At 43.6% G+C, this 16,636-nt stretch overlaps 1 protein-coding gene across 2 annotated transcripts in view; it reads left to right on the forward strand.

Moving 5' to 3' along the window:
* Window positions 1-16,436, forward strand: part of acap3a (ArfGAP with coiled-coil, ankyrin repeat and PH domains 3a) — a 55,332-nt gene extending 38,896 nt beyond the window's left edge. Inside the window, exons 11-25 of one of the 2 annotated variants that reach the window (XM_030358153.1) lie at window positions 2,240-2,352; window positions 3,125-3,176; window positions 3,886-3,986; window positions 4,258-4,369; window positions 4,933-5,141; window positions 7,147-7,216; window positions 7,321-7,415; window positions 7,643-7,860; window positions 8,204-8,293; window positions 8,558-8,650; window positions 9,158-9,396; window positions 10,314-10,423; window positions 11,027-11,137; window positions 11,641-11,702; window positions 15,207-16,436. In XM_030358153.1, coding sequence (XP_030214013.1) covers window positions 2,240-2,352; window positions 3,125-3,176; window positions 3,886-3,986; window positions 4,258-4,369; window positions 4,933-5,141; window positions 7,147-7,216; window positions 7,321-7,415; window positions 7,643-7,860; window positions 8,204-8,293; window positions 8,558-8,650; window positions 9,158-9,396; window positions 10,314-10,423; window positions 11,027-11,137; window positions 11,641-11,702; window positions 15,207-15,313 — 1,782 coding nt within the window. In that variant the 3' untranslated portion in view covers window positions 15,314-16,436. Of the gene's footprint in view, window positions 1-2,239; window positions 2,353-3,124; window positions 3,177-3,885; window positions 3,987-4,257; window positions 4,370-4,932; window positions 5,142-7,146; window positions 7,217-7,320; window positions 7,416-7,642; window positions 7,861-8,203; window positions 8,294-8,548; window positions 8,651-9,157; window positions 9,397-10,313; window positions 10,424-11,026; window positions 11,138-11,640; window positions 11,703-15,206 lie in introns of both variants that reach the window. The other variant, XM_030358144.1, reaches the window with a different exon arrangement.
* The last annotated feature ends 200 nt before the right edge of the window (window positions 16,437-16,636 follow it).

The raw sequence follows: 16,636 nt of genomic DNA on the forward strand, positions 1-16,636 counted from the left end.
CTCGTTTGCGAACATGATTTGAGTCACGTCAGATCGATTTTCGCCCAACTACACTAGTGAAGACAACTCCCCATAAGACTCAAGACCGCAAGCTGCCTCACGACGTCCTCAAACGACGACTTCTGTTATTCTTTAAATCGACAGACCCCTAACAGCGGAGATAACATCTAACAACCTCTCTGTAAGAATCCCATTCCGCGTGGATCCCTTCCTGCAGAGGTGTTTTTTTACCCGGAGGGAATGTTGGCCTTCAGGGTGTGTGCTCAGCGGCTCAGTGCAAACAGCTCTCACAGAGTCCTAGTGGGCCGCCGGCCAGGGAGATCCATTCTGGGGGTCGTCAGGGCACCTAGTACCCACATCCCTCTTCACAGAGACGGGAGGCGTCTTCCTCAGAAAGCCCTCGTACCCCCCACGGCCGTGTCTCCACCGTGCCGTCTCGATGCGACTCTCAGCCACAACACCACTACGACTCTTTGGGAGAGAGGAGCGCTTTGGAGCTTTCTGTGCTCCACTTTAAGAGCTGCTGCACGCCCCTCTCTCTCCCTCTCTCCCTCTCTCTCTCTCTCTGTTTTTATATCCTCTTTGGAGGTTTTTAGTTATTTTCTATTTGTTTAACTTTTTGTGGATTTGCGATGCTGCTGGAATACAGGAAGCGTTTAAAAATGAAGGTGTTTGGGCGACGGGGCTGCACGGCGGTGGGTGGATCGGTCCTGATTGCTCCGTGTTACTGTGACTGTTTGACGTAGGGGGGGATTTGCATGTTCTTCTATGGTTAGGCATTTGATAAGAATTTGTTTAAGGGATACATTTTGAAGGTTCTCCCAAAAGTAACAATGTTAGGCTTTTCTCAATTCCTAGAACACAATTCAGTGTCTTTGTACTGTGTGTAGTGGTGTGGCTTACAACTAGTCGCGCACATTTTGGGTGTTTTTTGTGGGCTTTGGCATATTGTGTGTTTAGTTTTAGCTACTTAACAAATGGTTTGTGTCAAAAAATGAGTTGGATAGATTTCGGTTGTTTCATTATTCAGATATGTCGTTAATTACCAGAGGTGTGTTAGAAAATTGGCTGTTGTTTTTAAACAGGTCCAGTTGACTTGACCTGACTACGTGATATAATTGTTTTATTATTTTAAACAATGTCATTTAAATTTAGATTTCATTAAAAAATAAGTCCCTCTTTCCGAGCATGGCATTGTATTTGCCTCCAGGCTTCATGAATGGTGGGAATGTTGTAACTTGATCCGCTCTCTGATAACTTAATGTCCTGTTCCTACTGGGCTCTGCTCTGCTCCTAAATGTTGTTTATGGGTCCTCAACCTAGTGGACTCATAACTCTGCTGCTCCTTTCCTATTCAGTCCTCAAACAGAAACAACCATATGAATACGTCTAGAACTGACATTCACTGCCTTCCTACCCAGATGTCAGAGTGAGGGAGGCCATCTTTAACATGATTCGTAGTCTGTTATGTAATATAGTGCGTCACTCCCGTTCCTGCCAAGAGCAGGGAAATGTCTCGGCGGATGCGTAGAAAAAACTGGGGGATGCACGCATACGTGGATTAACATGTGACCGTATCCGCTTCAGTGCACAATTTATGACGTTTGAGGGGGTGTGTGTGTGTGTGTGATGCTACGTGCAGTGCAATGCACATGCAGTGTTAGTGGCATCAGTGACTGTCGGCACATGACGACTTCAAACAAAGACTCCTCACTGCAGAGAGAGAAGGAGACTGCCTGAGATGCAAGGACCGACATTTATTTTTCGGGTGTCGATGAAGACAGGATTTTAGTCATGATGAGTTCAGAGCGAACGATGTCGAGGATGAAAAGGATGTTTCTGCTAAGGTCTCTCCTTTGTTCTCTTACTGTTTCTCCTAAGGTCTCTCCTTTGTTCTCTTACTGTTTCTCCTGAGGTCTCTCCTTTGTTCTCTTACTGTTTCTCTGAAGAGCTCTCCAGAGTTCTCTTACTGTTTCTCCTAAGATCTCTTCCTATGGTCTCTTACTGTTTCTCCTAAGGGCCTCTTCTCCTATGGTCTCTTACTGTTTCTCCTAAGATCTCTTATCAGGTCTCTTACTTTTTCTCTTAAGGTCTGTCCTAATGTCCGATCTGTTTCTCCTAAGGTCTCTCCTAAGGTCTCAACTGTTTCTCTTAAGGTCATCCTAAGGTCTCTTACGGTTTCTCCTCAAGTCTCACTGACACTAATTCTCTTGTAACTCTCTCTCTGTCTCTCTGACAGGATTTCTCCTATGAAGACTCCAAGGCAGAGTTCAACGTGGACGCTCCCAATGGCGTGGTGATGGAGGGCTACCTGTTCAAGAGGGCCAGCAATGCGTTCAAGACGTGGAACAGGTAAACCCAGCTGCTCGCAGTGCCTCAACCTCTAGAAACAACATCGTTAAATAATGTGCAAGATAATGGCAATTCTAAAAATATAGAGAGAGTGCAGGTTTGCCTCTGTTTATCAAAATAACTTATCGATTTTGTGTTTAATTTCACAGCCAGAGCGAGACATTTAATACATAAACAAATAAACACACATTCATTAATAAATAAAATAAATCGTATTTTCTGTCCATTATTACTTATTTTCGTCACTTGTGTTCCTGAGCACACCTCACTCATTCTTCCCACCCAGTGACGTCGTCTCAGTCTTTCATACATCTAACACGACAGCACTAAACATTTGCACTGCTAAAACCCTGCGGTGACCCTTTTACAGTATTAGCCACATATACAATTCATCACAGTGTATTCTCTCTCTCGCTCTCCATCCAACGGACCGCTTGGCAGGTGCTCTGCTTCTTAGGGGACCGGCTTTGCTAGCACATCACTCTTGGCCTGTGACAGGGCCAAGCCATGCTTGGAATATATATTATGGATTTCTCTCCAAGCTCAGAATATCTGATTGGCGGGGAGACAGAGAAAGAGAGAGAGAGAGAGAGAGTGAGCTCATAGATACTCACTGGTACTTTCACCAACCCCCTAAGCGCCGGTGTCTAGAGCAACATTAGCTTTCCCCCCGTGCACTGACCCGTCTCACTCAGACATAAATATCCAACCTGTATCATTTTTTCTCTTCTTCATTTTTCCTACTCTCACTCACTTTGTAATCCCCTCTCAGGCGATGGTTCTCCATACAAAACAGTCAGCTGGTCTACCAGAAGAGGCTCAAGGTAAATCGTTGTATATCTTCCCCAAGGTTGAAGGAGGGTAAGTGCCTCACGAAAGGCATGGCAGAAGAGGAGGCCGAGTGCTTGGCTGATTTGAAGATCACGCTCAGATGCCTAGAATCCATCATCCTGTATCTCCCTCTATTTCTCTCACTTTCTTTTTCATTCTTTCTCCTGTTCCCTTCTCTTTTTCTCTCTCTCTCCCTCTCCCTCTCTCTCTCTCTCTCTCTCTCTCTCTCTCTCTCTCTCTCTCTCTCTCTTTTTCTCTCTCTCTCCCTCTCCCTCTCTCTCTCTCTCTCTCTCTCTCTCTCTCTCTCTCTCTCTCTCTCTCTCTCTCTCTCTCTCTCTCTCTTTCTCTCTCTCTCTCTCTTTCTCTCTCTCTCACCCTCTCGCGCTCTCCCTGTCTCTCTCTAATCTCTTGGACCATTCACCTTGCAGTAACACTCTATCAATATAGCAATATATCCCAATGTGTTACCACCACCTTCTCCACATTTATGTCTTCTTATCTGCTTCTGCCAAATGGTTGCCCATGTGCTGTTCCTGTTATTGAGTTCACGCTTTGCATGAAATGGCAATCCTCAGGCAGAGATAGGAAGAAGTGCAACCAGAAGGTAGCTTAATCCTAGTAGTAACTAGCAAGAAAGGGCTAGGTAGCAAGAGGTAAACAAGCACTAGTGGTTGACAGATGGTTTGTGCTCCACCTCTCCAGGATTCTCTGACGGTGGTGGTGGAGGACCTCCGGCTGTGCTCTGTCAAACCCTGTGAGGACATCGAGAGGAGGTTCTGCTTCGAGGTCCTTTCACCCAGCAAGTAAGCCATGCTAAGGCTACTAGCACATTAGCATTAGCATAGTCATCGTTTACATTTCGATCAAAATAGATCCAATTCATGTATGGTTGACCTAATTAAAAGTAAATAACTAAATAAACTTGCATGGCATTAACCAATTCACACTAGGATGAACACAGGTGTTGTTAATTTGTGTTATGGGTATATGACACATCCTTGCACAGTGTGCTGCTGTTGCTGGGTATTGTGTCTCTGGATGAATGGATGTGACGGCCTCCTCTGTGTGCTACAGGAGCTGCATGCTGCAGGCTGAGTCTGAGAAGCTGCGGCAGGCCTGGATCCAGGCTGTCCAAGCCAGCATCGCCTCCGCCTACAGGGAGAGCCCGGACACCTATTACATAGAGGTCAGTCGCCCGCCCCCTGTGAATGACATTGTGTAGAATCCATTAGGGGTTATCATCACGACACCTAAGGGTGGAGATAAAGATGGAGCAAAGACAGGATCGCAGAACACAATGCCATCTTGATGTAGTTATATTTATTTATTAGTTTATTTTTGCAATTGTGAAAGCATTTTACTTTTATAAAATGTATTAAAGGTTAATAAAGTACATCAATTAAAGGTCAATAAGGACAAGTATTAAAGGTTGATAAAGTACATTTATTTAAAGTTAATCACTTAATTTATTAAATGTTAATGAAGGACATTTATTAAAGAATAATAAGGTACATTATTAAAGGAGGATAAGGTACATTTATTAAAGAATAATAAGGTACATTTATTAAAGGATAATAAGGTACATTTATTAAACGTCAATATGCAGTAATGCATTATTAAAGGGTTACAAAATGACATTAATAAAAGGTTAACAAAGTACATTCATGAAAGGCTAATGAACTACACAATTAAAGGTTAATAAAGTACATCAATTAAAGGTTAATAAAGCTCTTCTCTCTGCCGTCTCAGCGTCTGGAGAGGACCGCCTCCCCGTCCACCAGCAGCATCGACTCGGCCAGCGAGCCGCGGGACCGCCTGCTGCGCGGGGAGACCATCCTGCAGAGGATCCAGGGTCTGCCCGGCAACGGCCAGTGCTGCGACTGCGGCCACTCGGAGCCCGGCTGGGCCTCCATCAACCTGGGAGTCCTGCTGTGCATCGAGTGCTCCGGCATCCACAGGTACAGCACCCTGACCTGGGCTGGACCTGGAGCTGGGGAGTGTCCACACTCCATGGGGTTGGAAGGAGACATCTCTGGAGGCCTCCGAAAGAGGAGGATTTATGGTTTATTGTTACAAAATACATTTATATAAGGAGAAATATGTTCAATAAATCAATTATATATAAAAAAGGAAATTACTGGGGGTAACAAACATGTCTGTTGGTTAAGGGTGTTTATCTCTCCATGACAACATCAGACGGCCGTGTTTTATGTGCGGTTAGTCGTCTAGTAGGCCTTTCACACATGCACTGAAGTCTGAACTTCTCCGTATAATCCCCGATGGGGCTGTATGTGTGAACAAAAATGTTTGAATCCTCCCCTCAAGAGTAAGATCATCCAGGCCCCTTGTCTAAAGTCTTGAGAATCAAAGAGTCTTGGCTGCTTTAGCTGCTTTGTCATTTTCCCTTATTTTTTCCGTCACAACTTCTTTATGCTTTCAACTCTTCTGTTGATATTGCAGCTATGTCTAAATAAATGCAGGCATTGTGTATCACCGCAAAAAGAGTCGGCCTTACAGAGTTTGTAGCCTCATCCGCGATTTTTATGTCATGTAAGCAAAACACAACGTCTGCATACTTTCTGCCCCACGTCCTGCCTCCTACGCGCCCCCCCCTGGCACCCCCCCTCTCCTAAAGCGTACGGAGTGTCTCCAATATGTGTGAACACGTCAGATACGGCTTATCTCCCGGTGTGTGTTGCATGTCTGAAAGGGCAACTCCTGATCATCTCTGGACCTGACTCTGAAGTTCATCCGGAGTTCATGTGTGAAAGGCCTATTGGATGTGCTAAGATGGATGAGGGTGAGGAGAAGGAGGGGTTGGTGCTGCCTACTGGCCCTGGAAGTGGCCTTTACCTCTAGGGATGGTGGGGTGGTGTGGGGGATCTGCTCTGTTACAGATGCACCGAAAGAGATTCAAGTTGTTTATCGGATCAGGTTGCCTTTGATTGAAGAATCTCAGTAAAGAGAGAGAGAGGAGAGAAGGAGAGAAAGAGCAAAAACGAGAAATAGAAGATGAAGGTTACTTTATCGGTATACACACCAACACAAAAGGGTTTGATTTGTGATGGTTAATTCCAGCCATAGAGGTATCTTGATACCATGTTACTGGATCAGATGTTCAGTAGTAGAGCTCAGCTCCTCCCCCTCTCCTGCAGCTGGGTCACTGCGCCGCAACGCCTCGGTTCCGTGACGACACTCTGTTGCATAAGCCACAAGGGACGGTATAGCTCTCCCCCAGGACCTATGGGGGCACTTGCCCTCAGCGGGCGCTGTTTATTTGGTTGCGATTAACATGGCTTACGTAAACAGTACAACACACACACAAACAGATGCGCACATGCATCACGTCTTAGAGTACCATATTAAGCGCTATAAATTGTACTTATTATTATTATCATTATTATCACCATCTGAAACCAACCAATGTAATCAGTACCCATGCCTCCTCATTCACAAACAAACAAACACACATTCATCATTATTTAAAACAGTTGTTGAATATTCATGGCCTCGGTTCGGCCCCGTAGTCCCCTGTTGAGGTCCGACCAGGACCTCTGTAGGAGATGAAGGAGAGGAGGAGGCTGGAACAATAATGTTTTATTTCAGTCAACTTGTGTTGCCCAGACACCGGAGCGTTTCCCTGGTGGAACGCTGTGACGCTGGGCCTGCTCCTCTCTTTACTCCTGCCTTGATAATGCTTTCAGGGTTTTTAGAAGCATATTTGACTTTTTTACTTCATGCCTTTACAGCCTGTCAAGTACTGTTTTGACGTGTTTTAAACTTGTGTTTATTCATATAAGATATGTCTGTTTTTCTGCCTTGGGATCTGTTTTTACCCATTGCCATGATTCATGTGTATCTTTCATGGCTAAGTCCATACACAATGCAGTTGGACACAGGTAGTCTCTGATCCACTTTAATCTTTTTGATTGCAATATATGTTTTTTCGTATTTTGAATGCAGGAGTCTAGGAGTTCACTGTTCAAAGGTGCGTTCCCTCACGCTAGACTCCTGGGAACCAGAGTTACTGAAGGTACGTTTATCTCTGAGACTGTCTGTTGATAGGCAATCATTCCACGACTTTATCTTATTTATCAGGTTGCTTACGTTAAGTCTCTGTGTACATTCTTCCTGCAGTTGATGTGTGAGCTGGGCAACAGTGTGATCAACCACATCTATGAAGGTTCATACCAGCAGATGGGTCTGAAGAAGCCCTTACCGACCAGCTCAAGGTAAAAAACTATTGACCAACACTGGCTAATGTACAGATATCAAAATACAATCAGCACGCCTAAAGCAAATTTTAGTTCACATGTTTTCTTTGGACACAAGGCAAATCTTTGAAAATATATTTGATATTCACTGTATAATTGAATACAAACTTTCAACGAATAAATACATTGTTTAGGAAAATAAAAACAAACATTAGACTAACCAATCACGTCTCGCCAATGTTCAGGCAGGAGAAGGAGGCCTGGATCAAGGCCAAGTACGTGGAGAAGAAGTTCCTGAAGAAGCTGGGCTGCACGCAGATCCTGATCAACGGCGAGCGCAAACACGAACGCCGCTGGAGCGTCAAGAAGTGCCGGCGGCACCACAGCGCCACCACGGTTCCCAAGGCCCGCCGGAGGTACAGGCGAGAGCTGGGCAGCGTCTCCGCCGCCACCCTCTCCTCAGGTAGCCCCCGAAGAACCAGAGACGGTTCTGCTTCATCTCCATGGCTCCGTCCTGTGTGTTTATTTAGAGTGTAGACGGAAATATATATGTATATTAATTAAATATATATGTATGTTATATTTTATTTTTTCTCTGAAAATAATTGACATAATAACAGCCCTTACACTTTGCTAATTCTGACTCTTTTGCTTTACATTCAATATATTCAGTATTATTTATTCATATAGCCACCCGATTCTGCTGTTCAGAATAACAGGATTGGTCTTTAATCTTCATCAGATATCTGATCTAGCAATCGTATCTCGTGCCGTCATGCCAACATCCAAACTGTGCCCCTCCACAGCTGCTGCCAAGTTCAGGCGAGAATCCCTCTTCTGTCCTGATGAGCTGGACTCACTGTTCTCCTACTTTGATACGGGCTCCGGTCCTCGAAGTAAGTCATTATTAGACGCTTCCACACCAGCCCATCTGTGTACCCAGAGAGTCAGATATAACACCCACACATCACACATGCCGTTTGTGTGTGTTGTGTGTGAGTGCGTGCACGTGTTTTGCTTGTGTGTGTGTGTGCTAGCATATGTGCTTCTTGTCATACACAGTTTGCATGTGAGTCAGACTCAATATGAGCCACGCTGATTGTGTTAGCACGAAGCTACCCGCTAAGGTGTCCGTGTGCGGGCGTCTGTTGGTCCTGCAGGTCTGAGCAGTGACAGCGGGCTGGGTGGCAGCACCGACGGCAGCTCGGACATCCTGGTGTTCGGCTCGGTGGTGGACAGCGTCACGGAGGAGGGTGAGAACCACGCCTGCAGCCATATTCATGTGTTTGAGTTTGTTGATTTTAATGCTAGTGTGTGTATCAACGGAATTGTACGTAGACGTTTTAAAGGCACTGTGCATATTCTAATGTGTAGATATGTGTGTAGAGTTTTGAATGGTTTGCGTAGCCCATGTAAATATGATGAAGCAAGAATGAGAATAGGCCAAGAAAACTCCCTCCACGCTCCCTCCCTCCGTACTATTCTTCACCATTGAGAAGGGACCTGTGATTGACAGGCAAGATAGATTCCCAAAACCAATCAGGGAACTGATGCACTGATTGCTCTGATATTAGCAGAGAGCGGTCTATAATCTAAATTGTTTCACAGAGGCAGGGCCAGAACAGATAATCTCACTCACCTACAGCACCTTTTAATATAAATATAAATAAATACATTTTAAGTTGATAATATTCCACTCTTGCGATTATTTATATTCTCAGATATGTGTGATTTCACGTCTTCCCCGGTTCTCCCCTCAGAGTGCGAGGCGTCGGAGGACTCGAGCGGGGAGGCGGAGTTGGAGGCGGAGCTGGAGGCGGAGCCGGAGACGTCAGACCTGGAGGACCTGAGGGAGCTCCACCCCGGGGCCCTGCTCTACAGGGCCTCCAGGGCCCGCAACCTGCCCGTCATGGCCGAGGCGCTGGCGCACGGGGCCGACGTCAACGCCGCCAGTGGGGAGGACGAGGGGAAGACGCCCCTCATCCAGGCCGTGGCGGGGGTGAGACGCCCAGCGCACGCTGCTTTCTGTGGCTGTTCATCCACTACTGGACCATACCGGTCTGGGGGATCAACCCAAGTGTCTCTCCTAAAACATCCGTTGGGCTGGTTCTGCCTTAGAGCATTAAAGGTGACATATTGTACCACCAGGTGTGAGTGTGATTAGCTGTTGCCAGCCGTTTTGGAAATCTGCCTCTTCTCACAAGTGGCCGTTTCCACCTAGATGTATGACGGATAGATGAGCAACGTTTGCTAAAGTCCACTGGGTAGGCTGGTAGACTGATCTATCCAGCACACAACTTGGTGGACACGCTCACTTGTGATGTCAGAAGAGGCAGATATTCAAAACGGTGTGTAACGGCTAATCACACCCACCCCTGGTGACATGCGCTGTGCATCTATTCCAAAAGGCGAAAGTGCTAAAATAACTTTTGTTTGTGATTGTGGTGAGAGTGAGCTCACCCAAAATGCTCTGCAGCAGAATAGGTACAACAATTTAATTTTCACAGATAAGAGACATCATCACCCAGACCAGTCCACTAAGTGTTAGGATAAGAGAAGAATCTACTTTAAGTGTTATGATAAGAGTCAATTCTACTTAAAGTGTCACAATTAGAGAAGATTAGCTTTTTTAATCACAGGCGGGAACAGACCTACTACAACTAACATAAAATAAACATTGAGAACTTAAATAGTAACAGTTCGAAACAGTTTTAAAGTTATCACAATAAAATATAAAATGCCCCAAGTACAAAGAGCTTCCTTTGAGTAGCAGATTAGTTGTCAAACTGTTAATCATACTAATCATATAACACACGTCTTAATTCAATTCTTAAGTTGTCTTTATGCATCATTATAGAATGGCAACTTTAAAGCTGTGTGTAGTGTTGACGTTCTCCTCCTCCTCCCTTGTTCCAGGGCTCACTTTTAGCCTGCGAGTTCCTGCTGCAGAACGCCGCTGACGTCAACCAGAGAGACGCCCGGGGGAGGGGTCCCCTGCACCACGCCACCTCCCTGGGACACACAGGGTGAGCCCCCCCCCCCCGCCCGCATTATGAGCACTGTCTCAGCTCTCCTCGGAGAGACACGCGTTAAGGAGAGGGCAATACAAGTAGAGTTTCTAATCGTCAGGAGGCATCCAACGTGGCTTTATGCCTGAACACGCTACCGGCTGCCATTGGTTTAAACCAGTGGCAGACGGTATTTACGGAAGTTGCATGGCCGTTGGCTGGGTGTGTTTGCGTGCACGCACGTGTGGGTAACACTTTATATGAAGGTGCCATAATAAATAGCAAACTAGGGATTACCTAACCCGTTGTTATTATATGTTAATTGTTACTAAAATTTCTATTTGGCACAAGTTAATCGTTTTTTCATCATTAATTAAATATTAGTTGTTTGTATAACCCTAAACCAACCCTATTATTATTATATACCCTCATTATGGCACCTTATTATAAAGTGTTCCCCAGGTGTGTGTGCGTGCGTGCTTGGACGTCTCTTTGAGTAGAGTCTGTGTGCGACTGTGCATGTGAGCATGTCATGTATGCGTGTGAACAGCGGCTGTATGTGTGCGTGCGTGCTAGTATATGTGCCATGTGTGTGACCTGTAGTCCCCCTATAGCCTCCAGGCAGGTGTGTTTGTTCCTGAAGAGGGGCGCCACGCAGACGGACGGAGACGACGACGGCCAGGACCCTCTGAGCATCGCCGTGCAGCAGGCCAACGCTGACATCGTCACCCTGTACGTCTAGACAGCCCCCCCTCTCCCCCCTGACCAAAGAACCATGGCTCCCCTCCTCTCTCTACCGGGACCCCATTCCTAGCTCTTGCTTTTGACGAAGCAATTGTAGTGGTTTTGTTTGTGGCTATGAATTTGTCCATCTATATATTCAGCGCTCTTATGAGAGGCCTTCTACCAACCCTTTTTCATCACCGTTTCTAAGACAGTAATCTTCCGCAACACCAAATGCATAGCCGGCTAAAATGTGTATTATTATTGGGAGTATTATAATTATTACATTACTATTATCTTTGACAATGTTTTTTATTTTTTGATATTAAATGTTGTCCTTTCTCTCTCTCTCTCTCTCTCTCTCTCTCTCTCTCTCTCTCTCTCTCTCTCTCTCTCTCTCTCTCTCTCTCTCTCTCTCTCTCTCTCTTCTCTCTCTCTCTCCCTCTCTCTCTCTCTCTCTCTCTCCCTGCACTCACCTGTGTGTCTCTCTGTGTCCCGGACTCCGTCGTCAGGCTGCGTCTGGCCAGGATGAACGAGGAGATGCGGGAGTCGGAGGGTCCGTTCGGCCAGCCAGGTCAATACCCCGTCTGCAGTTCCACCGAGCAGCAGTATAGGAAGTGCATACAGGAGTTTATCTGCATCACCATAGCCGAGTGCTAGAAACATCCCCCCCCCACCCCCCCCCCTGATTCTCTCATATCGGTCCCAGACAGGTCAAAGGAACATAATATTAAAATGCAAAAACACAGTATCAACCAGGTGCCATGTCGACAAGGAACTAATTCACACAAGTGGAGATTTAGTGTAGGAAACTATTCTCTGTGCAGGTGAGCTTATCTAGATGCCATTTGGAAGCGTTTCAGTCGCTCCTCGATTTATTAAACACACGTCCACGTATAAAATGTTCTGCCAGCATTCAGTCTTCTTCTCAGGAGCTCTTTGTCTTACGATGTCCCAGATGGCCTTTATTAATGCAGGTCTGAACTGTGGTCAGATGACTTCAACAATAAGATTTAGCATTCTTTGGTACATTCTTTCTTTGGGATTCCAGTTGATGAAACGTAAACTGCACTGCCAAGCGGAGACTTTCTTTGCTCAGTCCTTAACCGGTTTCTATGATCAGTGTTCCAGCGGTTGTAGACTAAAATGCAGCTGAATTTAGAGGTGGCTACATGTCAAAAGATCAAAAAGCAGTGAACTCACAGGTCTTCTTCAGAAGATCTTTAACCAGTGATTTGGGAGGGAAGCTAGGCTAGCTTTGATTTTCAAGAGGTGGCCATTCTGAGGTCAGTGTTAATTGTGAGCAAGAGTAATTGACAATAAAAAAAATAATATTTACTTAAGCTATGTGTATCTATAAAAAAATAGGGAAATGATGCACTTTTTTTTGGATTTTGTCTGTTGTCGTGCCATGGTCAATCACTTGATGGGTTAGGTTGAAACGCTCGTCCGTTTGTTTTGATTTCTAAGGAGGAGCCCAGAGCAACAGTGCAATGATGATCTCAGTGAAGATGATACTCGTATTTTTTGTATTGCGTTTAACGATGAAGCAGATGGTATTTTTTTAAGTGGGATATATTTTGTTAGTTTGATGTTACCGCGCACTCGAACACTTGACACCAGTATTATACTCTCAATCGGGAGATAGAAAATGAAACACTAATAAATGATCGGATTGCATGGCACCACGAGAAGATGCTCACCAAGTAGCCACGAAAACGATTTTTATGTAAAAAAATATTTATTACAAATAAAACAAAGACTCAACTCATCATGAACTACTGTATTAACAGTATTTGCATTCGTCAAGATATTTGTCAATAATGTTTGTTTTCCGGTACATTTTATTGTATCATGACCTACGTTTAGATTTGTTAATCGGTTTATCTTTCTCGGATAGTGCATGGGTGGTTGTTGCCCAAGTATTCTTGTTTAGTTGCTTTTGTTTACATCTGTACCCAGTGTTTTGCCATGTAGTACTGTTAAACAATGCTAAGAAGCGTAGTATTATGCTGCCAAAACACGAGACCGCTGCATGAACTGGTACCTCAGAGCCGCTCTTATCTGCACAAGAGACAGAATATGTTGACATTTAACTCAAAAGACTTTACTTATTGGCTTTGGTTGATAGGGACACCTAAGGCTTTTTGGTTAAAAAAATATATGAATTCTTCCAAACAAAAACCAAAGGTCAATCATTAGTGGTCTTTAGTGGTGCGTTTGCATGTATTCATATTGTCTTTAGTGTGAATAAGTCATGGCAATGAATACATGGTTGGTAAAATGTACACACCGTGGTTAGATTCTTACATCTAACAATGTAAGAATCTGCCATTCTTTCAGATATGATAATATCAAAGGATTCATCAGTAATCGCAAATTGGCACAGTGTCTTTTAACGTATAGACCTCAGTGCTGTTTATCTGGTGAACAAATTGAAATATCAAATGGCCCCCTGGATCCCCGACAATCAAGGGTTTAAACCCTTTGCTCTCTAAAGGCTTTTTAATACGATATATAATTAGCATGGAGGCAGAATATTGACTCTCTTCCTGCTTACTCAAATAAATTAAAGCACTTCGGAATATTAGAAATTAAAGAGAGTGTTTACAGTTTTTAAGCCTAATGTATAAAATGTACCTTCAGTTTACTTTTACCGTTGCAGTAAAAGGCAGGTCGCCCACTGAAAACATTTCCCTATTAATCAGAGCAATAACCAAAACAAAACATTGATCTTAGACACACTGAAGAATTAAACTGTATGTACATTTGCCTTTCTTCTCTATCTGTCAATAGGTATATATGTGGACCAATGTGTGTATATATATTTATATACTAAAAGATATTAACATTTCAACTGCTTGCCTCTAACATGCTAACTTTACCCTGTCCTGATATCTCTTTATGTTTTCTGCCTGACTCTCTGTGCGGTTGATTTGGTTGTAAGCCAGCCTGTGCATATTAACACCTCCTTTGTACATGTTCTGTTGATTGGATTCTTTTGTTCAGTAGCTCACATGTCTTTCTTCTCTAATGAATCTAATACTAAATAAATAAACGTGTGACGCTGAACGAGGCTCCATCTCTCGCTCCTTGTCTCCTTCCTCTGTCAGTTGGATTAACCTTTTCCCTCCTAACAACTGCTAACAGCTTGTCTACTTTTCCTCATGTTACTCGCACACTAATTCAGGTCAGTTGTCTCTATTATCTATCTCTCAGACTGTATGTATTGTATAATATGGTTTGCCACTGAACATCATGTTATTGAGTATATAAAAATATGTAAATGCTAAAAAAATAAGATATAACAAAGCTTTCCCATGCTAAATCTCACTCACTCTTTCTCAATCTTTCTCACTCTAACACACACACACGCACACACACACACACACGCACACACACACACACACACACACACACACACACACACACACACACACACACACAAAGAAGGATGGGCTGGAATGTTCAGTCCTCTTTTAATTAGTCAAGCTTGGAGAACTCTCAAGGGATACAAAAGAGTTCAACCGCCATTGTTGTGTCCATGGAACCAGCTGTTACCATAGTTACAGGAAAAGTAAAGTTTTTGAATCGGGGAAGTTGAAAGAGAAAAGCAGCTGAGCGTCTTGGCAAATGTTGACACATTTCATCCCGGCGTGACTGGATGTCTGCTTTACTAGCAGGGCTACTCTTGCCTTAGAACAGTCAACAGTACTTTAGTGTCCTCAACAGTATTTAGTAGCCTATCTTCAACAGTATTTAGTAGCCTATCTTCAACAGTATTTTAGTATGTTCAACAGTATGTTAGTATCTTCAACAGTATGTTAGTATCTTCAACAGTATTTTAGTATCCTCAACAGTATTTTAGTTTCCTCAATAGTATTTTAGAATCCTTGACAGTATTTTAGTTTCCTCAATAGTATTTTAGAATCCTCGACAGTATTTTAGTATCCTCAACAGAAATCTAGGGACCTCAAAGGTACTTTAGTATTCTCAGTTCACTTAAATATCCTCCACAGCAGTCATGTTGAAGGAAACGTTGTGACTGTTTTTCTTCATCTTTATTTCTATTCATCAGGCGACGCCACATATCTGGACATCTTCCGAGAGTTCTCCCACATGGCCTCACACAACCCTGAGAAGCTGAAGCGCAGGAGTGTTCACTTCCGCCACTCCTTCCGCTAGGCGGACTGCACGTTAGACGGAGGAGAAGATCACAAGAACCCAACGGCTGACGGAAGTGAACTCATACTTGAAGAAAGAAAGTGCATCCGCCACCTCTTTGCTGAATTTACATTGTGTCATACCACTAGTTCTGGTGAATGTCACCACGCGTACACGCACGCATACACACACACAGACACACACACACACACACGCATCCTATTAGTTAAAATACAGTTGAGTCTCTCAGAGCAAAATACTCTATAAAATATTTCCAGTAATGATGACCACTTGTCAACGCTGTTTATGATAGGCAGGCGTTGAGAATATTTCATATAATAATTCATGTTATTATATTCTCATCCATTTACCCTATAGTTCCCGATGTTATTATACCAACAATGCTCCAAAGACATTATAAATCTGTGATCTGTGAATTAGCTTGAGTGGGAGGAACAGATTGGAGTGAGTGTTTGTGGATGCGTTGAATGGGAAGTTGCTGCTGCGCTGCTGAATATGTTCCAGTCCCTGTCCTCATGTGTCCTGTATTTCAATACTTTGTGTGTTTTATCATGAGGGTTGGCTGGTCCCTGCCTCGTTTAATTATGTAGACATATTTGTACTGTATTTGTATTGTAACCCAAGCACTTGTTTGGCAGTTGTTTGACTCTGTATTTGATGTTTGCTGCACAGAGCATCATGTCTGCTGTGGTCGTGTCATACTCATTAAGGAATTTCATAATTATTTTCCATGCATGCATTTTATCTCATTTCATAATCAAATTTGAACTCAGTTGGAGCCTTTCTGTTGTTCAACAGTTATATTATAGGAATGTATCACTAGTTAAGAAGATCAACAACTCTTCATATAATCAGTGCTAAACCTCTTCTTGGTCCCATGATTTGGTCCTTGTCCATGGCTATGCTGGTATAGTCTGGTCTTAATCATGATTTGTTCAAATGTGCTACAATCTATATTTCTCTGTAGATTTCATAATGTTATGATTCAAGTCATTGAAATGCTGATATTGCTGTGTAAAATGCTGTATAGGCATATATGCTAATACATCAACAAAATGCTATTTGAACAGGAAATGTTACTTTGTCCTCGTTGTTTTGTGAAAATAAAGATGAACTCTTTTAATGTCCGTGTCAAAGTTGTGAAAGAATTATGGTAGGAAAAGCTGAGGGCAGATGGTAAATATAGGTCGAGCCTTGTTCTATTCAAATGCAAGGGACAGCACTGACCTCTAGTGGTTCAACTGAAGTTAAAACGCTTGCCTTTATACATTTGACGTATTGGTAATAATGATAAACAATAATTACAAACAAATTAATGTAGCC

Source organism: Gadus morhua, chromosome 1 (genome assembly GCF_902167405.1).
Source record: "Gadus morhua chromosome 1, gadMor3.0, whole genome shotgun sequence".
NCBI lineage: Eukaryota > Metazoa > Chordata > Actinopteri > Gadiformes > Gadidae > Gadus > Gadus morhua.